At 51.7% G+C, this 22,825-nt stretch overlaps 1 protein-coding gene across 3 annotated transcripts in view; it reads right to left on the bottom strand.

The window, feature by feature from the left end:
- Window positions 1–616: 616 nt before the first annotated feature.
- The window catches only part of SIRPA (signal regulatory protein alpha), a 42,839-nt gene continuing 20,630 nt past the window's right edge, over window positions 617–22,825 (bottom strand). For all 3 annotated transcript variants that reach the window (XM_059896653.1, XM_059896655.1, XM_059896654.1), the window contains exons 4-9: window positions 17,922–18,242; window positions 17,007–17,336; window positions 15,072–15,182; window positions 12,035–12,059; window positions 5,523–5,562; window positions 617–3,116 (exon numbers count right to left, since the gene is read on the bottom strand). In XM_059896653.1, the coding sequence (XP_059752636.1) occupies window positions 2,862–3,116; window positions 5,523–5,562; window positions 12,035–12,059; window positions 15,072–15,182; window positions 17,007–17,336; window positions 17,922–18,242 (1,082 nt within the window). In that variant the 3' untranslated portion in view covers window positions 617–2,861. The remainder of the gene's footprint in view (window positions 3,117–5,522; window positions 5,563–12,034; window positions 12,060–15,071; window positions 15,183–17,006; window positions 17,337–17,921; window positions 18,243–22,825) is intronic.

The raw sequence follows: 22,825 nt of genomic DNA, 5'->3' as shown, positions 1-22,825 counted from the left end.
TATTATTAATATTCTTATGGAGGAGACATAAAGAAACTAACATTTATTGAGAACCTACTATATACTAGCACGAGACATGAATCATCTGGCAGGGTTATTCTAGGACAAGCATTAGCTTCCACATTTGGTAGAGGAGGAAAGTGGGGCCCCGAGAGGGTGACCTGCTTGTCCAAGATCCCACAGGTGGTGAGGGGTGACCAGACCCCACTGTGCAATGTTGAGGGCAGGAAGACCCAACGCTTAGTGAAGCCCTGCCATGTGCCGAGCACCCTAGCCCCTTTAATCCCCACACTAACCCTAGAGGGGGGGGGGTCCCCATTGTGCCAATGATCAGCCTGAGTCTCAGAGAGGTGAGTGGTTTGTTCCCGCAGCTACAAAGTGGCAGAGCTGGGATTCAAACTTGGTTTTCTGTTGGAATTCTGCTCAAGCAGGTGTTTGGGTTGCCTTACCCTGACTCCCTCTGAGCCAGGGGAAACAAAGTCTTTGTGTCTATAAAACCCAAGAGAGGACCAAACGCTGAAGTCGCTTCCAAGCCCTGGGGCCCACATGATCTTCTCCCAGGCTCGTGGGCACAGGGACAAACTCACAGAGACAAGGACACTCAACACCCAGAGGGGCCGTTGTTACCCAGAAATCTTTATTACAAAAATATTTTGCAAGCCAAAAAGTTTAAGTTGCAACTATATACAAAATAGGGCCTGTTTCCTTCCCCGCAGTTTGAAAATAAACTCCCAAAACCATGCTCCTTCCATACTGTTGTTTCGACTGCTTCCTTTTCCTGGGGTTTGGTTCACAAGGTATGGGAATCTCCAGGCTGCCAGGCTGAAGCTAAACTACGTGACTTCCTTGGCCTCATTCCTTACTCCCCTTCCAAAATTCAAAATAAAATAAAATTAAAATGGCACCAAGAAAACATTTTTTAAAAATTCTGTGTGTGTGCGTGTGTGTGCTCACATGCGTGTGTTCTCTCTGGGCAGAAGAGAGGGAGACCAAGGTTTACAAGCCAACCTTTTGGAATCTGGAAATAGCTCAAGCCAGGTGGCTGGGCCACTGTGCTCCTAGATGCCACAGAGAAACTCTGGCTTGTGGGGCGAGAGCTGCCCACATGGCCTGTTGGCTCAGCCAGTTCCTGCATGCCATCATGTAAAACAGATCACCGTCCCCCAGAGAGCTGGGTCTGCCCTTGGCTCCTGGAGTTCCACCTGGAGGACCTGCTGATGGGCAGGATGGCTCAGCTTCTGGCTCTGACAGCCTGAGCCAGGAATCCCTTGGGCATCAAATGGCTGGACCCAGGGGGCAGTGAAGATTCGCATCTCAGCTCTGAGAGCTGATCAGTTACACGTGAAGACCGAATAAACAGAGCTTGCAACACCTGCTTGCCCTGGGCCCAGCCAGGCCCCCACACTGAATTGGAGGGTTGCGGGGTCTGAGGATAACAGGGTCACGGCCTCTGCCCAACCTCTTGAGACAGAGGGACAGAAGGTGGGTCATTCCTGGCTTCACAGCTGCCCAGTCCTCCTGGCTGTCTTTGATTTATTCCAGTTTGATCTCGACAGGGTTTGGGAGCAGAAATGGAAGATTCCACCTTCAGAGATGAGCTCAGAGAGCTGGAATGGGGAAAACAGCCAGGCACAGCTTCCTACCCTGCACGGCCCTAAAGTGCTTGTGAGCGATGGAGGGGAGGGATGGCATCTTTCCTCTCCCCTCTGTACAGGTGAGCAGACTGAGGCGTTAGGTCTTGGCCAGATGGAGAAGGAGGCAGCCTGGAGAAGCACGGGCAGGTTCAGACTTAGCACACTGGGGACTCGGAAGGCAGAAGTACCAGACTCGTGGAGAGAAGGCTAAGTGTCTCCATGGAGCAGCCAACCTGGAACCTTCTTCCCCACCCTCAAGCCTCTGGGACTGGGAGGGACTCAGTTTCCGCTGTAAGAGAATCCCTCCAGAACAACCGACCGTTCAACCTTAGACTGCACAAGACCCAACCACGCACTTCAACACATGACAAAGAGCCAGGATAACACTGCTGTTGTTTTAAGAAAAATACAGAACAAAACACCACAGATCAAATTTTCTAACACCTCAGTTTCAAGATTGCACATTTCACATTTCTCAATAATTTACAGGCGTCCACAGCGAGAGGTTGTGAGTTAGTGCTTGCTGAAGGAAGCGAGCTCAGGTATGGAAGGGAGAGGTGGGGCCACGTGGAGTATCACCGTTGGAGGTCCTCCAGGTCTCGAGGGCCGTGAAGAAGAGGGGCGTTTTGTCCCTCAGTCCTTGGTGGCAGAGGAGCTCCTCAGACGGTCCTCTCCTCCCCGGGGCTTGTGGCTGGTCAGTGCAGAGAGGGGAGGCCAGGACTGCTGGCCGCCACGGCACCAAGTCTCGGGATGCGCATCCAGCTTCTTCTCCATGGATGGGCAGTTCGATCTAAAGGGAGAACTTTCCCCAGAGCCCCAGGTGGGTGGTGCTGGGAGGAGGAGGTGGGTTTTCTCCCTCCTCACTCTGGAAGATCGGGCTGCAGAGTGTCAAGGAGGCAGTCAGTGGTCTCCAAGACCATGACAAAGACCCACAGTTGATGGACAGAGGCGTGAGAGTTCTTGCACCCCTGATGGCTCTGGCCAGTTCCCAGGTCGGTTCCCTGCCTAGTCTGGCAACATCAGCCTCCATGTGTGGCCACAAAGAGGGGCCATGGCTGCCCTGGAAATGCTGGAGAGCCAGCTGGGTTGGGGAGACAAGAGCTACCCTCACTGGGTCCTGTTCCACCCTGGCCCTCCAGGAACTGGGCTGGCTGTCCTCATCAAGGCTGCCCGCAATGGGGCAGGAAGGCTCATGGGGACAGACCCTAGAGATGGCCACGGCCCTGTTCACTTCCTCTGGACCTGGACACTGGCGTACTCTGAGTAGGATGGCTCAGGCTTGGGGGCTGGCTGCTTGGGGTTCCGGTTGAGGTGGACCATGTCCAGGTCGGCGTAGGTGAGGGTGTCCTCAGACACAGGTGGTGGGCGGGCCTGAATGCTGGCATACTCCGTGTGGTTGTTGGGTTCGTCGGCCTTGGGGGTGGACTTCTTCCCCTTGGGCAGGTTCAGGTCTGCATATGTGATGTCGTTGTTGTCCTGGATCTAAATGAGATGGAGAGAAGGTCATTCTGGAGCCCCCAGCCACTCACTCACCCTCAGTACCAAGTCTGGTTGCTTCTGTCTCTTCTTGGCCTCCACTGGCTCAGCCCTAGTTCATGCCCCCTCTTCTCCGGCCAAGGTCACCTGTCTCCAGCCTCGCCCTTCCAATCAGCCTCCTCCTCACACAGCCTGAAGGGTCTTCCTAACCGTCAGTGTAGTCGCCTCACGTCCCTGCTTCAAAGTCACCCCCTCCTGCAGTCCTTGCCTGCCTTTCCCGATGCTCTTTCCTCTGCCTAGAGTGTCCAGCCCTCCTTCTTCTTGTAATGAAACCCAATCCACCCTGTCAATTTCATCCTAAGACCCTCCTCTCAGCTGGGTCCGTCTCTGTGCTTCCTCAGTCTGTGCTTCTGCATCACAGCACCCACCACCTAGGGCTGTCTGTGCCTGTTTGGAGGTCTGAGAAGATGCCGACCCCCCAGTGGATGCAGACATTCACTTATTTACTCATTTATGCAAGAAAAATTCACTAGGCATCTGTTATAATGCAGAAACCAAGGCTGACACAGAAGAAGCCCCATGGATGTTAAATGAATGAATGAATGAGTGGTGGATGGATAAATGGATGGCAACAGTTTCAGCCCCGCTTCTGGTGAAGCTGGGGACTGGGGGACAGAAGACAGGGGTGTGTGAGAATGAGGCCAGCAGTGAACAGGAGGTAAATGTTCTGTAGGCAGAAGTCGGAGTGTGAATCCTGGTTCTGCTCTCTCTGGCTAAGGGACTGGGCAGTTCACTTAGCCTCTCTAGGCCTTGGTTTCCCTATCTGTAAAGTGGGTCTAATAATAGTATCTATTGCCAGGGTCACTGGGAGGATCCAATGAGATGGTCCAGGTAAAGCTCTTAGGACGGAGCCTGGCTCGTGTCAAGTGCACATATGTTCAGCACGTGTCAGCTGTCATCTGCCACCTGGCAAACCTGAACCTCTCCCACATGCTCATCTTATTACCCACAACTGCCACCTTGAAATTACCCATCATGCATGACATACTTTGCTCCTTCTGTGCCTGGCACCTGCGTTGTAGAAGTGGAGGGGAGCTACCAACACCCATGATCCTACCTGATGCACAAAAATAACCTCAGTCCCCAACAGCTGACAGGCGCCCTGCTCTCACGTGGATCACCCGATTTAGGCCCTATCACAACCCTGCTTGGTAGGAATTATTTACTCTATTTTACGGTGAAGAATCTGAGAGCCAGAGAAGTTAAATAATTGGGTCAAAGTCACACAGCTAGAAAAGAGCCAAGGTCTGCTGGCCTCTAAAGCTGTGGTCCGACGGCCCACAGCACTGGGAGTCCTAGTCACAGGGCTGCAAGCTCCACAAGAGCCTTGCTCACTGCCCAGGGCCTGGCACATAGTAGGTGCTCAGAAGTCCCAACTGACTGTGAATTCTGTACAAGTTTCAGTGTTCTTTTCGCCGTCATTCTTTCCCTGCAAAGTTCCAGAAAGAACTTCGACTTTGAAAGTCCCAGAAAGTAAAATGACGGGGGAGAAGGCCTTCCTGTCCCATGACTGGAAATGGTCTTGGATTTCTAATCACCACCTGAGCTCATGCCCAGGACCCGCTGGAGGCAGGAAGGGCGGGGTGGGGCTGTGCTGTGTCAGGAGAGTTTTGGCCTAGAAGCACCATGCCTCTCACCAGCCCTGACTCTCTTCAACAGACTACAGATATGACGATGACAACTGCCAGGGAAATGTCAAGGACAGCTGCCATGTTCTCATTCCAGGTTCAGGGTAGGGCCTGTCTCCTTACAAGGCTCAGAGGAGCCCTCTGCCTCCAAGGTCCGACAGCGTCAGCCGGTGCAGACAGGGCCAGAGTTCTCGGAAACAGGCCAGCCATGGTGCCTTGAAATTCTCGCAGTGATGCTGGGGCGAAAGTGCCAGCTCAAGGGAGTGTGCCCTTGCATGAGGTCATTAATGACATGGGGTCTTCCCATCAGCAAAGGTAGCGCAGTGCTGCGTGTTACCCCGTGTGAGAGGCACAGGGCTGCAAGGGTGCCCCTGGTGGAAGGACTGGCTAGGCACGTGCACGGAGGCTGGATGGCGTGATGAACACTAAGCCCGACTCCAGGGCACCGTTTAGACAGAACACATGGTGGACGGTGCCCTTCTAAGCTGTGCAGTGTTTGGCACTGAGTCAGACAGGCGGGGACAGACTCTCGGTGGTATGATTTCCTTGCATCGACAGGAGTTGCAGATCCTGTTCTAAATTAAGACTCCTTCACCAGGGTGGGCGGGTGCCAGGGGTGGAGGATCCTTGCTTTCCTGAGTCCCCCCTCCCGCTGCTCCAGCTGGGAGAGTCTGTCCCAGCCTGTTCCTGTTTCCCAGGAAGGGCATCTCACCAAGCACCGTACCTGGGTTGTTTCTCTAGTGTTCTTCTCGGGCTCATGCAACCTAAAAAGGAAAGAGACGCACAGATAAAAATACCCTCACTATCTCCAGTGCTCATGCAAATGGATAAGAATAACATTTAGGTTCCACTTCCTATATGGGTGGAGGACATGGATGAGCGATTCCCAACAGAAACACAACTGCTTATCACATGTTTGGACCAAAGGGCTTTTCAGCAATGCACTACCTTTTTTTGTTTAACCTACTTTATCATCAAGGATCTTTAAAAATTATAATACTTGGTGCTGGGGAAGGTGCAGTGAAACTGGCAGGTTCACACACTGCTGGTGGGAGGGGCCGACCGGCACAACGTTTTCTGGAAGCCGCTTGGCAAAGTCAAGAGCTTGGAAGTTGTCCTCATCTTTTGACTCATAATCGCACACTTGGCCGGGTTGGGGGGTGGGATTCAAAATATAGAAAAAGCTTTATGCACAGAGGCATTTACCACAGAATGAGATGGGGGAGGAAGGTTTACGCCTCACAGCTCCACCAACTAGGACTGGTTAAGGAAATTAGGATAGATTTGTAGATAAAGACTTAAAAGGTTTATGAGGAAGTTTTTTTTTTTTTTTAAATTACAAATGATTACATTAAAATGATAAGTATAAAAGCAAAATTCTCTGTGGAATGATTTCAATTATGAAAAATGTGTGGATAACACTGGAAGGAAACATAGTAAAATGCTAACAGCAGGGGTCTTTGGGTGGTATTTTTTCTTCTTTTTAGTTTCCCATGTTTTCCCAATGTTCTATATTATACACATCTAAGTCACCATTAAGAAAGGAAAAGAGAAGGACCAAGTGTTCTGGTTAATCAAAGAAGCTCTTCAAGCACTTGATTCTGTAATTGGAGGCTGTGGCTTGGCTCACTGCAGGGTCACAGTCAAGGTGGTGAGCAAACCAGAGCCACTAGTTCTGCAGGAGTTGTGTAAATTCTCAAGCTGGCCAGTCTGGGGATGTTAGCCTGGATCATGTCAGAAATGAGCAATGGGGCTTGGCAGTGGGGTTATTAATGGATTTGGCATGAGCGCTTGGCTCAGAAAGCAGTTCTGGGGCAGGACGGGCCCCACGTGGCCACAGCAACGGCCCTCCAGGAGCAGGGACATCGTCTGGAGAGGACCATCACTCACTCAGCTCCATCCATACCCCTCCTGCTTCCAACGGGTCTGGCTTCCCACTGCCTTTGGTTCAAGTCCAATGCCTCGCCCTGCTCGTAAGCCCTGTGCAGTCTGTCCCTGGCTGACCTCCCTAGGGGTCATTCACTCCCTCTCCCTCATTCAACCACTTACTCACTCACCCAATATTTCTCAAGGGCTACTTGATGAGGCCCACTTTACATGTCAACAACAGCCTTGAAGAACCCCCTCAACCACCTTTCCTCTTGGTTAACCTTTGTTCATCCTTCAAGACTCAACTACGTTGTCACTTCCTTGGGAAGGTTCTGACAGTGCTGGGCTGGCTGGGCTGCCGCTCCGTGACAATTTCAAACTTCTGGCATATTTTCCCATCTGGCTTGTGTGTCTGGCTGTCTGCCATGCTTCTTCACCACATAGGTATGGGTGCTCAAAACTGACTTGGAATGAATGACAATCAGGCTGCCCCAGGGCCTTTGCACACTCATTCCTCCTTGCCTCTTCATCTGATTCACTCCTTCTCTTCCCTCAGGGCTGTTTCAAATAGTTCTTTCTCAGGGAAATCTTCACTGAATCCCAAACTCCATTCTCAGAACACTGGGGCTCCTCTCTCAGAGCAATTATTACAGACCAGAAGCAGTTATCCATTTTTTCATGTCTGTCTCTCCTCTGGTCCCTCATGTCTCAGTGAATGGCATTGCTGTTACTCATCCCTGTGCTCGGCTAAGGAAGTGGGAATCACCCCTGATTCTCCTCCCTCCTCCTTTAAAACCTGTGTCTAATCCACTGCAAGGTTTGTCGACTCTGCCTCCAAAGTACATATCGAACCCCTCCACTCCGTCATCACCACCATCCAGGTTTAAAATTTCTGAGGAGCCTCTGGCGTCTCTGCTCTATTTCTGCTCTGCCTGCACTCCACTCCCCACTTGTAAAATGCATCTGCGATGTCATATCATTTTTCTGCTTAAAACCCTCAACTCCTTCCCACCACGCAGTGAAATCCATCTCCGAGTCCTGACTGCCTGGCCTGCGTGATGTGCCCCCACCAAACGCTCTAGTCCTCTGTCTCCACCCTCGATCACTCAGCTCTGGCCCCCTTGCCTCCTCCACGGTCTGTGAACACGTCCAACTGCTCCTGCCTCGGGGTCTTGGCAGTGGCCATTCCCTCTGCCTGGTCCACTCTTGCCCCCGATATTCCCATGGCTAGAGACTTCTCGCCCCTCAGCTGTCTCCTAAATGTCCCCTCCTTAGGTGGCCTTCCCTGACCGCCGACCGCACACCCAGCCCCTGCCCCCACAACCTCTGCTCTGCGCCTGACTTTGTGTTATTTAGTCAGTGCCTGCAGCACGTCGTGTATTAACCTCCTAGCTTGTTTGGTAACTTGCCTCCCTGTGGACCACGAGCTCTATGTGGGCAGGGACTAGGCCCGTGTCATTCACCACCGGAGCCCTGACACCTAGTAATGGGCCGGTGCACCGTTAGCATGCCATAGATGTTTGTTGAATGAATGACTGAATGAATGAACATCTCTCCCATGGGATCAAAAGTGACACGAGACCAGGGCTAGTGTCTTTTTTGCTCCTCTTTGCAATCCCCCAGCTTAAGGCCTGGCGCTCAATCCAGATGAATAAATGAAAGAGTCAGGGAAGCCTTAAATATTCCAAGAATAAATTCAGTGAATGTCTGACAAGTGACCAAATGGCCGACCGAATGAACCCCAGTGCCCAATTAAGGGAGCAGAGCCACATTTTTCTCTCATGAGCTGGGGAAGATTACAACGTTCTCCTGTACGTTCCTAACCTAGGGAGTTAGAAATAGCCAGTCCCCCCACTGGCCCTGCAACCTGATGGGCCCTTTGAGCTCAAAGTGGCGGCATTGCCCCCTCCCCTGCCCCGCCCCCTCCCGGGGTGCTGGGCTGTTACCCATGCCAATGTCCTCTGGCAAGCGTCTGACCCCAGTCAGCCTAGCTGAAGCTGGCGGCTGCATGGGAAAGCGCCATTACCGCTCACTAGCTAACGCTTTGGCTTAGAGAGATGAAAGGGAGCAAGTGATCTCACGGCTCCCTCGGTAGGCTCATGCTGGAAAAATAAAAAACAGGCAGAAAACGGCTGGCTTCTCTGGGGAAGAAGAAACAGGCAGCAAAAGGCACTGCATCAGTGATGAAAAGCCTCAGCTTCCGCGTCAGAGAAATCTGGGTTGACTCGTGGTTCAGCACTTACTAACTGTGGGACCTTGGGAAGGTCACAAGACTTCTCTGAGCCTCAGTTTCCTCAACCACAACATAGGGACAATAATAAGCTTCTAGAGCAGGGGTTCTCAAAGTCCAGCTCGGAAGCAGCAGCACCAGTGCCACCTGAGAACTTGTTAGAAATACAAATTCCGCATCAGAAACTCAGGGGGCGGGGCCAGTAATCTGCATTTTAACAAGCCCTCCAGGGAATTCTGCTACACACTCAAGTTTGAGAACCTCTGTTGAATTAAACTGGGACAATAGTAAATCATAGGATTTTTGCAATAATTAAATCATCAATGGGCTAATATAGGTAAAATCATAGGTCTGTGCCTGGAACACAGTGAATGCTCAATAAATGTTAGCCGCTGATGCTGTTGTCATTATTATTATTGCCACACCCCTTTTCTTCCAGAAATGTATTGTCTAACTGAGGAGATGACATGTAAAAAATAGTGACAACAATGAAAACAAAACAAAAAAGAGAGATCCTTCCATATTTGGGGCTGTGAAGCCACTGACAGGGAGAGTTTTAGGGATTCAGGAAGTTAGAGATCGGGGATTGCTGTGGTGGTTTCGGATGTCATTTGCTCATTCATTTATTCAACAAACCATTACTGAGCACCTATTCCATTCTGGGCATGGTGCCAAGTTCAGCAGCAATTAGCAGTGAATGTGAGGGAAGTAATCCCTGCCTTCAAGAGGGGTGGGTTATACTATGGGGACAAGTGCAGATACAACTTGGACACACAGGGGTGTCCATCCAGGGGCATCAGGAGAGCTCCCAGGAGGGGCCTCTGTCCCTGGAGGAGGTAACACCCTTGCTGAGCCCAGAAGGAAGAGCAAGAGGTAACCAGGGAAAAGGAGGGGCGCCTACACTAGCTTCCATGTGGTACAACTCCAGGGGGCGCTGTTCAGAGCCTGCCGTGACTGCCGCCCCCTGAAGCTGTGCAGACCCTGGGTGGTTCAGGAGCAGGGGTGGGGAGCACATCTCAGGCAGAGAGGCCAGCGCACAGGGCGAGGAGAGCGAGGATGCAGCGTGAGGGAGGAGGTGAAGGGGGGCAGCGTTGGCTGAGCCACGGAATGTGAGCTCCAGGAGTGGCTGGAAGTAAAACTGTCCAATGCAGCAGGGCTGGACCACGAGGGGCTTGAGGGCCTCAGGAGAGCATCTGGACTACCTCGAGAGCCACAGGGAGCCACTGAGGGGTTTTAGGCAAAGGATGGAAGCTGAGCCTTGCCCTTGAGAAGAGTGTACTTGGGTGGGAAGTGTGACAGGTGAAGGCCCGGCAACAGGAAGCACGTTTCCCTGGGGGCAGTGAGGAGCCTGGTTTTGCTGGAGTGGTGGCTCTGCTTGTTCAGGGATGGGGAAGCCGGGAGGCTGGCCAGGGCTCAGAGCAGGAAGCCACCTGTGGAGGTCAGAGCAGAAAGCAAGGCTCTCTCCCAAGGGCACCACAGACTCCCGCTGTGGGGCAGGAGGGACACATAGTGTTTCTCAGGGCCCTTCAGACAGGTCAGATGCTCTTGCTGTGTGCAACCGCAGTGCCTAGTATTTGCCCCCTACATCTGTGGTCCCCAACACAGGACACAGCACCCCTATGCCCCTAACCTTGGTATTGTTCTTGACCCTACAATCCATCAGCAAGTTCTCTTGGCTCTACCTCCGAAATATATCCGGAATCTGACCATTTCTAAGCCCATCCCATCACCCTGGTCTAGGCCACCATCATCTGCTTGGACTACTGCAGCAGCCTCTTCTCTGGCCTCTCTGCCTCCACCCTCACCTCCTTTAGCTTGCTCCACACAGAGTGGTCAGGGTGATACTTTTAAAACAAAGTCAGATCATCTCCCTCCTAAGCCTCCTCATCCAACTGGGAGTAAAACCCTGAGTCCTAACAGCTACAGGCCCTAGACCCCTGGCTTTTCCTCCAGATCCTCAGTTCTGCTTTGCAATTCTGAAATCCACAAAGCTCTAAAAATATCAAAAGATTTGCAAAACCCATTTGGTGGCAAAACCTGTCCCGAACCAACATGAAGCTATTTATAGTTTGTATTTATCGTCCTTGGTGTGGACGTTCATGTTTCCATGCAGGTACCTTCACGTGGTAGATGATGGGGTGCTGCCTCTACTCTGCTGGGGTGAATGTCGGGGGCCTTCCCCAAAGCTGCAAAGTCTGGATTAGTCACCCATCTGCTGCATGGGCCACAGCTAAGGTACGTGGGCCTGCACCTCCTGACATCATCCCTTCCTGTCCCTTCACTCCTCTGCTCCAACTGCTGGCCTCCCCCATCCTCCCGGCACTGCCCACCTCGGGCCTTTGCCTCGCCTGCTCTCTCGCCCAGCATGTGTCCCCTCACAGGTCCCCAGCTCCAGGTCCCTGCTCATATGTCCTCTTCAGAGGAGGCCCTGCCCCTGCCCTCCCTGCCCCCCAGTCTCCATCCCCTTGCTGTGTTTGATTCGTCACCACCTGACAGGGCATTATACTGTTTTGCCTCCAGGCTTACTGCCTGCTTCTCTCACTGGCATCTGAGCCTCACGAAGGCCCAGACTGATTCTTGTTCACTGCTGTATCCTGAGTGCTCCGAACAGAGCTGGTGCACAGTAGAGACTCAGCAAAAATCACCGATAATGTGAATCAACAAACTAATGTACCATCTGTGATGTAATGTCATCGGCTTAGCTTCTGACCAGGTCACGGGCTTCAGGAGGGCACAGATGCTTCTATCCTACTCATGCCAGCATTGCCAGGGCCGTCTGTGCCAAAGCACTCAATGAATATTTAGTGAACGAAGGAAAGAGCAAAGTATACAATTTGGATTCGGGGGCAAAATGTGCAGGAGGTTTCTGCCACAGTCCAAATGGGATTTGATAAGGGTCTCACTGTCTGTGGACAGCAAGCAAGAAATCAGTGCCTCTGTGTGCAGAAATCCCCTCAAATCCCCTCATTTGAGATAGTAATTAAAGATGGACCTGGTGAGAAGAGCTTACAAAGGAAAGAAATAGAAAGGTTGACTGGGACAGGAGTGAGGGTCAGTGGGTGTGCATTATGCTTTGCAGTTTTGGGGGCAAACAACAAAATAACTACAAAATCACCCTAGCGCAGTGATGTACTTACCGTGTAGAAGAAGTGGAGCCCTTGGCTGAAAGAGAGAAAAAACAAAAGCCAGTTATTTAACCTAGAAACACACTTTTCTCACGTAACTTTGTGTGTGTGTGTGTGTGTGTGTGTGTGTGTGTGTGTGTGTGTGTAGAGGGGGAGACAGAGGTTTACCTCAAAGGATGTTGGGAGGAATAATTGAAATCACCTCTAAACCACAGGAAACCCCATGTCCACCCCACTGGGGTGGGCGGCCCATTATCTTCCATGGAGGAAGAGTGAGCTGGGCCTTCCTGCTTTCCCATCTCTGGGAATTGCCAAAGGTCAGATCCCAAAGCAGCCTTCAGCCTGGGAGAGGTCAACTGCCCTACCTCTGTCTGAGCCTCACTTCCATGCATCACACACCTTACCAGAGATCCTACAGCAAGCCTGGGTCCCCATCAGGGTCCTTTACTGCTGGAGAACAGGTTTTAGCAGGTCTGCTAGGTAGGGGAGTAAGTGTGAATCCCACTTCTGCCACCAACTCACTTGTTGTGTGACCCTCTGTGGGTCATTTCCCCTCTCTGAGCTTGGATTTCAGTGCTCTAACTCACAGGGTTGGGCTGGACACTCATTTTCATCTCACCACTTTCCAAAAAAGGATCTTGGGAGGAAACAAAGGGTCCATCTGGCTCAGAGATTTTAAGCCTGTGATATGGGGCATCCCACAGAGAAGCCACTAGGGCTCAGCCACCATTTGACTCTCATTTTGTTGTAAAATCGTAATTAAAAAGCAACACGCCCAGGCAAATGTGCTCTGCACCCCATTTTAACAGGCTGGAGGCTGCCACAATGCAAGAATTCTCACTGCCAGATTAACGCTTGGTACCTGGGCAGGTACTGGATTTTTAGGTGAGTGGCACCAGTTAGATGCTGCAGCTCAGCATCTAACATTTGAATGGAGGCTGATGGGTTGCCAAGTGCTGGGTCATGAGTCATCTCAGGGAGTCCAGTGACGGGACCAATCATCTCCATTTTACACCAAGGACACTGGATGACTCCCTAAGGTCACACAACTGGTAAGTGATAGAGTTGAAATTAGGATATTTCACTGTGAGTATGAGGTAGAGGATGGCAGATACCTCCAGGGACCAATGAAGGAGAAGGGGTGTCTCCTTAGGATGGAGGTGAAGTGCAGAGTGGTCTCAAACATAGTCCCTGGAGACCCACTGTCCAGGTGTGAATCCTGGCCTCAGCACTCACCAGTTGTGAGACCCTGAGCAAGTTTTATAACTTTCCCATGCCTCAGTTTCCTCATCTGTAAAGTGGGGTTAGGTCTGTGAACAGTGCCTGGCACATCAGAAGATCTGACTGAGAGCCAGTTGTCACTGTCTCTAGAGCCTATGTGTGAGAGCTGGGCTCTGCACACAAGCAGACGCACCACTCAGGGCTGAGTGGCCTTCACCAGCATCTGCAGTTCCCCAACCCCCCTCCCCCCTCCGGAACGCTGGGTCACTGATGCCCAGGCCCATGGTACTGAGCTCACATGTGCCGGAGCCTGACGTGGTGGCCAGGGATGAGGCTCCAAAGGGGACTGGGACACTAGTGGACACCGTGAACGCTCCATCCAAGGGCTGGCTTGTCACTCTTGGTGGGCAACAGACCCGCTTCCCCACCTGAGGAGGAGTCCTTCCTGTGCGGGGGCTCCAGGAATGTCAGGGAAACCACCCTGTAGATCATCTGGCAGAACCTCTTCTGGATTCCAGATATGCGGGCCCTGACGCCAGCCCTCCTGGACGGGAGCTGGAGGCTCAGGCAGTGTCTCAGAGCTGAGTCCCTCCAGCCAGCCCAGCGGGGAGGGAAACTTGGGGACCAGAGGAAAGGGGGTGCAGGAGGGGTGCGTGGCTGATGCACAACATGCCTGTTGAGCTCTGCCTGGAGGTCTGGGCGCAGAAGCACAGCTCAGGACCACACTTTATAAGCTGCGGCATGTGGTGGGTCACAACCAGCATTTTTAAAAGAATATAGTACAAAATATGACAAAAAGGAAAATATCAGAGTTCCAATTTTATAGATGGGGTGTGTGTGCATTGGGTTGAGACATGAAATGTATTTCTATCACTTGTAGCCGAAAAAGTTTCAGAAACACTGGCTTAAAATAGTCTCCTTCAAGAGTGGGAAGGAGAACATGTATCTTTTTAGGTCTGAGACTGTGTCAGAGCTGCTGTTTCACATGAGCTTATTTGTTTCATAACTACCCTCCAAGGCAGGCACTGCCACACCCATTTTATAGGTGAGGAAATGGAGGCTCGTGGAGGCCAAATTGTTTAGAGCATAAAACAAGGGTCTGGAACCCTAGTTTGTCTGACTCCAAAGTCAGAGGTCTGGCCACAGTAACAACTACACACACACACACACGTGCTTGCCCACGCACGTGCATGAGCATGCAAACAAGGGGACAATGTCCTGGATTTGAACTTATACCCTCCTGCTGCAGTCAAAGGCCACACATCTTGCCACAGTGAAGGGAGCTTACCAAGGAGATGGCTCATGTTTCCAGGCTCATGTACAATACTGACGACAGGAGTTAACATTTATTGAGCATTTGCTGTGTGCTGGGCATCTTATTAACACTGTACCCACAGTCAGCCATTTAATCCTCCCAACGGCCTCAGAAGTAAGTTGTGGTATTATCCCCACTCCCTTCTAGCCTCCTGCCAGGGTGCTGGGCATGTAACTTAGACAGGTAAGGGGAAAGCAGAAGTCTGCCCGGGGCTCCTGGGAAACACTGTTTCCTCCCTGAGGCCCTCTTGCCACCCTGGCATCTCCCTGCTTCCCACCTTGGTAGTGGTCCCGTGAGGATGTGAGGCCTGGAGCAGTGATGGCTGCGGGGGTGCTGACCCACTCAGATTCCAGCCTGGGGAGGGGCCCACACAGCCATGGCACTGTTACCTTTGGACTTCCTGTTACTGGGAGTAACTGGACATCTTTATGGCTTAAACTGTGTGAGGCCTCCCCCTCTGGGAAGGACAGCCCAGGGGCAAACTCATGAGGAGGAATTGAGGAAAGCACCCACCTTTCTTCTGTCTGATTCGGAGGAGGTAGAGGGCGGTGATCAGCAGGGCCACCAGCAGGGCACACACTACGCCCACCACGATGAAGATACTGTTCCAGTTGTCAGCCTTGTCTAGGACCACACAAAATAGAGGCTTCTTGTAGGAAAATTTAAAACAAAAAAAAAAAGGAAAACCCACTGCCCCTATTCACCACGAGGCAGGCTTCATTAACTGAAAACATCTGGCTCAGACATTTCAGGCCACATGGGCACGTCCATGGGTCTGCACACACCTCTCCTCATGGGTTACCCACCGGCAGTGCAAAAACCGTGCCGAGGTAACAGGGGGGAAACGCTGCCATCAGCCTCGGAGAGGCCCAGCTGCAGGGCATGGGCGGGAATCTCCCTCCCGAGGAACAGACATATGTTCCTCCTCATCTGAGTGAGCCGTGGAGCGGCCACCCAGGGGCGCAGGTCTGCCCGGAACTCCTAATCGTAGCTGGGGCATCACACAGCGCAGGGGGCAGGGGTGGCGAGGAGTGGCGGATGTGCGTCTGGACATGCAGAGCCCCGAGGCTGTGCCCTGGTCCGTGCCCAGGGCCTGGGCCTAGGAGCACTGAACCCAGGACATGGGACACGGAGACAGGGCAGGGGTGGCGCCGGGCACAGGCAGGGGATCCCACATGAGGGCACAGTGGGAGGCCAGGAGCAGGTCTCAGACACGTGGGTTCCAATCAATGCCCTTTGTTGTGTGACCTTGAGCAGGTCATTTAAACCCCCCTCACACACTGGCTTATGTTACTGAGGCCAATAGTAATCTCTACCTCATTGGATAGCTCTGAGGATTACCTAACCAAACCAGCTCGCACATCAACCAGCTAACTCACTCTTTCATCCTTTCTAAAAGTATTTCTTGAGTGTCTACTGCATACCCAGCCCTGAAGCTACAGTGCTGCGACAGCTATGGTCCCAGCAGCTGAGACTCAAAGCTGGGGGGGGGGTCACCAGGGTCACCTCCCTCAACATTGCCAGGGGCAGGCGGAGCAGCCCAGAGACGGGCACTGACTTGTCTAAGCTCCCCAGCAAGACTGTGACAGGCAGAGTAGATCCACACAACGTGTCTCCAAGGGCAGGGCTCATCCTGTGAAAACCAGCCATTGGTGGCACCAAAGGGCACCGTGACAGGCCCCAAGGCTTCTTTAGAGCTGTTCCCTTGAAGGATGCACGAAGGAAGGAAATGGACTCTATTCTAATCCATTCAAAGGGTCGCTACGTACAAGCGTACAGGTGATGGAACATTCCACAGTGGTACCAAAACGCCAACTAGGTGCTGCCGTTTTGAAGAACGAAGGGAGACACATCGACAACAGGTTGGATGGGGGCTGACACCTTTCACTCTCCCAGAAGGGTGGCAGCGTCACCATCACCGTAAATGGGCCTAGAAATGTTTCCTGGGAATCGTCCCACAGAAATAGCTGCTCATGTAACAGAATATGTACAAGGACATTTAGTGCAGCATTGATTTTACTTGAGATAAGCCGCAGACACACTGAAGCTCCCATCCCTACTCCCAGTGGGGCACCCTTGCAATGGCAGCCAGGGAGACAAGGCCCAGGTAAGAAAGAGCAAGCCGGAGGGAGGTGGGCGGACATGGAATGGTGAACACAATTACTGTTAGTGAAAGAAAGCAAGAGGCAGGACGCTATGGACAGGACGATCTCTCTCCTTCCCTACTTTCTTTCTTTCATGGATATTTATGTCAAAAGATCTATAAAGAATATGCCAAACTCTAACAAGTGGTCACTCCTGGGGGTGTGGGGTTTGGGGGTGGAAACTCACTCTAAAGTTCTATTTTACATCTATTCACTTCTCGATTGTTCTATAAAAAGCATGAATTACTACCTTTAATATTAAAAAAAAGGTAAAGAACTGGGTCAGTTGGAGTGGAGGCCTCACCCAGACGTTCGTCTGCATCCTGGTTCTTCTGGGGAGCAGAGGCCTCCAGCGTATGGTTTTTGGTGACCGCCGGCTGTCCGTCATGCTCCACCTGGCAGGTGAGCAGCACAGCCTCCCTGTGGGCAGATGAGTTCACCAGGAGCCAGCTCGTCCGGTTAAAGGTCCCGTCCTTGTTCTCTAGGAGGGTCGAGGCCATGTCTATTCGGGACACATTTCCGTTCTCCAACCAGGTCAGCTGTAGGCGCTGGGGGTAGAACTTGCTCACCTGGCAGGTGACATTCACCTGGTTCCCCGCCATGGGGTGTTGGGTAATCATCAAGGTAGGCGGAACTGAAACAGCATAGGCAGAAGCTCTGACCTTATGGAACCAGCAGGTCACAGGAGAGGGGCTGGATAACAGCTTCCAGCACAGCAAGGGAGTCACCAGAGGACAGAGTCAGGCATGCAGCAGGTGCTCAAACACCGAGGGTCTCTTTGCATATAAATGAAAGCATAAGCACACTGCAGGGCACACAGTAGGTGCTCAAGGACTGGGCTCCTATTAGGTTAATAATGTGTGCCATCTACAAGCACAGCCCCTGGCATGCAGTTGGAATATAATAACTGCAGCAAAATATATGAAATCCCCAAGCACATAGGGGCCTGGCTTATAGTAGGAGCTCAGTAGTTGGAGAAACAATTGATAAAGTAAAGGAAACTACTTAGCACAGTGCTTGGCACATGATGGGTGTCCACCTGGCAGCTGCCATTAAAACAGTAGTGAGTGACCAGCTCCTCTAGGAGCCTGGTGATGGGGCAGGACTGTCAGGAAGTAGATTCTAGGCAATTTGAGGCCTGGAGCAAAAAGCAGGGAGGAGGAACAGGCTGGGGCCTTGAGGGTAGGTGCAGGCTTAGGCTGGCGTGAGGGGCATCTACCTCGGATGGTCTCAGACAAGTTGGCTGTCCCACGAAGAGGAGGGTCTCCCTGCAGGGTGATGTGGGTCACCTCACAGATGACCTGGGAGCGAACATCCCCCGGGGCCAGCACCACCTTGGTTGTGCTGGAGATGCTGTAGGAAACGTTGTTTCCCTCTGGTTCCACGTTGGTCTGGGAGGCTGAGAGCTCATTGCCATTTTTGAACCATTTCAGGGAGATGTTTCTGGGGGAGAACCCGTGGGATTTGCAGGTGAAGCTCACTGTCTGCTCAGGTGTGACCCTCACTGCGGGGCCTGATACCACAGGAGGAGAGGGTTTGGCTACAAAAAGAACATTTATAAATGATGGACATGATTGTAATTATCATCACTAATGATAAAAATGTGACACCGTTAAGAACCACCACACATATTATTTTTTAAATTCTTCAAATAGTTCTGGGAGGGCAGTGTCATCATGCTCATCTGACAGAGGAGACGCACAGGTTCCCAGAGGTGACTCTGAGTCAGGGGCAGGGCTGACATCGAATTCCAGGCCTGAGTTCAAAGTCCACCTTCTTACATCAGCCAGGTGATTTCCCACCAGTTTGGGCAAAGGAACAAAAGTACTGATTGGTCTTACTCTCCTGTTAACTGTTCCTAGCTGGGCTCCCCGTGGAAAACTTAGGTAAGTTCAGAGAAGTGTTTACAGAAGTAAATGCAGGGGAAGCAGGGTCATAGCGGGACCACATGAAAGCTGAACCAGGCTGGCCATCCAACGAGAGGTGTGGCCATGGCACCTCCCAGCTCCTCGTCTGTGAAAGGGGACAGCATTATCCTTCCTGGGCTGCAGTGAGGGTTAAATCAGGCAGTGGGAGCATTTTTGCTATGAGTAAAACACAAGATGATTCGCAAAATTAAACAAACACAGATCTCTCTTTAACCCAGACTGTATTTATATCCAGAGCTGTCCCTTCAGGTATCTATGAATTTACTGCATAGTTTTCATTCTTTCCACAAATATTCCAGTAGGACTAATGTGCCAATCCTTGAATTTGAAAGGAAGGGAGCAAAGGGGTGTTTTTCTGAATCTGGGTTCTTCTCCTGGGTCAGTTTTAGGTTGAAACAAAGATCACTGAGTGCTAAGAAACCAAAGGTGGTGAATTTCTTAATCGTTATTAAATCAGAAGAGACATAGACATAGGCCTATGAAGCAGCAGAAGCACCTCTTGTGTCCTGAAAATGTACACAAATCAGCAAATCAAAAGTGAGGGCAGTTTCTCCCTGTAGAAGGGCCCTCTAGGGTGTCTCCAAATTGTTCGTTATTACGTAACACCTCCTGTAAAAGTTGGCAGACAGCAACTATTATAAATATTTGCATTTGTAAATATTTAACTTGCTTCCTAAAACTCATCAAACATTTTGAGGACATAGTAAGGAGGTGTTACTTGAATAAATCAAGTCATAAAAACACCAGCATCCTGGACGTAACTAAAGGGAGCAGATACTGTGATCAGTTAGCACTTATAGAGAGTTTCTGGGAGCCTGATGCTGGGCTGATCCCTCTAGGAACCTCAGCTCTCTCATTCCCCACATAAATCCTGAGAGGGAGGCTTGAGAGTGGCCCCATTTATGGGATGAGGCTCAGGGAGGATGCAGCTGGCCAAGGGTACCCAGCGAGGAAAGGTCAGAGCTCATCTCACTGCACACAGGACTGACTGATTTTAGGGTCTCTGATCTTTATTCTTAAGCCTCAGCGTCTGATTCTAGACAAAGTGGATAAAGCACCACCTGGTAAGATGAGTGAGGATGTATGTAAAACACAGAGCCTGGCATATAGCTGCTTAATCGATAACACAATAACATCTTAATCATAAGATCTGGTCATTCCTAGGTCTGAAACTATGTATTTATTCTCTAAGTAAGAAGGCAAAACAAAAGTATTATGGAAAAAACAAGAAAAGTCTCAAATCTTGTTCCCTGCAGTTGCCATGAAAAATCCACATGAATAAAGGAGTAGGAAACCACCAAATTATGATTCTCTCCCTCTTTTTAAAAATAATCCCCTCAGGGAAAAATTTAGGGGAACTGGCTTTCAAAACACACAAGGGATCATAGGCATTTTGCTGCAGGTCAGCCCTTTACAGAAGCTGGAAGCATTTTGAAAGGAGGGAACACAGACTTGGTCAGTGTCACTGTGGTGTACTGAGGCAGGAGGGCTCTGGGCTGAGCAGGGAGTGTCTGCAGGGATTTTAGCACCTGTTGACACACACACACGTGTTTAAAATATGGGAAAGTTTCCCCAGAGGTAAAGCTCGGGTCTGAACAGGGTGGTCTGAGCGGGCAGGAAGCCCCTCTCAGCCCAGATGAGCTCACTGGGGAGGTGTCTCTGCCTCTCCACTCAGGCTGACTTCTTTGGACCTCCTAAGAGCTGTCACCGTCACGGGCTATTCTGAAGCACCCACACCCGGAAGGACTGTTCTTACAACTCAGGCACCACGGGGGACCCACCTTTGTCAGGGAAAAACCACAGCCTTCCCTCTGTGACCTCAGAGAACATGTAGATCAGGGCTCCTCTGTCCTGGCTGGGCACCAGCATCCTCTGCAGGAGTTAAAACACTCACCTGCCCAGGCCCACATCTGGCCAATTAAATCAGAATTTCTAGGGTGGGGACAGGGTCTGGGGAGCGCTTCACTGTCTCCCAGGTGATTCCAATGAGCAGCTGAGGTTGAAAGGCACCCAGCCCCACCCCAACCCCAGCTGTACTTAGTCCTGGAGGGAAAGTAACCCATCTGAGGTCCTCTGGCTCCGGCACATCAGAGCTCACGTTAGTGGAACACGTTCTGGGTGCCAGGATCTGCTCTAAGCTCTTGACATGCATCCCTCATTCAGTCCCTGCAGCAGCTCTGTGAGGGCAGTGCTGTCACTGATGGACGAGGACCCCGAGCCCCAATGTGGGGAGGGACTCGTCAGAGGTCCCAGAGCCGGGACGGGGCAGAGCTGGGATGGGGGCACAGGCAGTGGGGGCTCGGCCCATGCTCTCAACCGCTGTGCACTGAGCTCAGTGACACCCAGCCCACTCCTTCCAGGGCTTCCTAGATCCTCTCCATCATCAAAGACTCCTGAAAGGCAGCGTGATTACCACCATTGCACAGATGGGGAAACTGAGGACTAGAGGGAACTGAGACGTGCCCAAGATCACACAGCCTGGGAGGCCAGCACCATCACTCCCTGAGGGGCTGTCCTGTCACCAGGTCATTGTACCCTCAGGACATCCTGCAAAGGCTGTGTGATTATCCTCTTTCTACACGTGAGCAAATGGGGCCCAGTACAGGGAACTGGGTCACAGCCTTGAAAAAACACCTCGACTGGGGGGCCCCTACTCCGTGCTGGTGATTTAGACAGAGCACCTCAAATCCTTCCAACTATCCTGAAAGGAGAACATGATGATCACCATTTTACAGATGAGAAAACTGAGGCTGAGAGAAATGAAGGGACTGTCTCCTCACCGCCCCCCACCATGTCCCAGAAGTATTTCCTGTCACCTCCAAGCTTTCATGTCCATCAGCAGAGCAAGCGCCCCACCTTCACAAGCCCCCACACTGACCACCACCCTCCCCTTTTTTCCCTCTGAGATTCTTGACTTCAAGCAACTACAGGGAGGAGTGGCTTCTGAGTGCCCAGGCCTGGGGACCCTGTAGCTACAAGGGAAGACGTGGGCTCCTGACCCCTGAGTCTAGAATATGAACTCTTGCTCATGCAGGGGCCCCAGCACCCGCTAGGGAACACCTCCCCCTCCTCCTCCTCAGTCTGCAGAGCCAGGAATGGGCGTGCATGGTGCTGCTGGGATTGCAGTTGTCCCTCTCTGTGCTGTCCACGCTATACTTCCTGGAGCTGCTCCCGCAGGAGGCCTAGTGAAGGAGCAAGATCACAACAATGGTGGAAAAACGATTCCTGGTGCTTTTAAGTGTCTTTTAGGAACATGTTCAGGACATCATGAGACACTGTAGTATCTGTCTGATCTGGTTGTAAAGGTAGTCCTGCCTCTCACACAGGACTTTTCCTCATAGTTATTACTGAAGAACAGAACAATACAGGATTTTATAGGAGAGGGCTGAAGCTTTCTCTACACTTTGACCAGCACAGCGGGGTGTGCAGAGAGCAGGGTGTGAGTCAGGGTGCTGGGGGTTCAGTCTTGGCTCCCCTACCTGCTCGCCAGCCACACCCCTTTCTGAGCCTCAGTGTCCTTATCTGTAGAAGGGAAAACAGACAGCCCTTCCTTCTGAGCACTGGTCATAGGGAGCAAAGGCCATGAGGAAGATTCAGCGTCTGTCAGGCTGCTGTTCCCTGGCCCCCTCCCCTCGCCCCCTTCTCATCCAGGGAATCCTCTGGGCAGGCGGCCTGGGGAGGAGGGTGAGCCGCCTCCTGGCAGGCAGCTGGTCTGGGTGGTGGAGGAGCCACTTACTAGCTGTGATTGGCTGGGCAAGGGAACCACCATCTGGGAAGTTTAGTAATAGCTGCAAAGTCAGGATAAAGGCACCTTCCCTATGTCCAGGGGTAATGGGGAGATTCGATTGCTACCACATCTAGGAGGGAAATCTGGCAATATCCACACAAATTAAAATACACATAGTCCATGATCTAGCAATGCCACTTCCAGCGGGCATCTCCCACTTGAGTAGAGTGATGCAGGACAAGATTATCCACTGCAGTGCTGTTCCAATATCCTAAGTTTGGGAACAACTTGATATTTGTCAACAAAAGACTGACAGACGCTGTCTCCATATGCTGAGCGCTTTGCAGCTGTTGAAACACTGGGCAGCTCCAGGTGCTGATATGGAATGAGGGATTTGTGGCTAAAAATAGGGAGAGGTTCCCAGTCACCTTGGGCCTCAGGGCCTGAATGTGAGGGGCATTCTGAACC

This window comes from Balaenoptera ricei, chromosome 15 (assembly GCF_028023285.1).
Source record: "Balaenoptera ricei isolate mBalRic1 chromosome 15, mBalRic1.hap2, whole genome shotgun sequence".
Lineage (NCBI taxonomy): Eukaryota > Metazoa > Chordata > Mammalia > Artiodactyla > Balaenopteridae > Balaenoptera > Balaenoptera ricei.
This window is presented reverse-complemented; position numbering and strand designations above follow the sequence as displayed.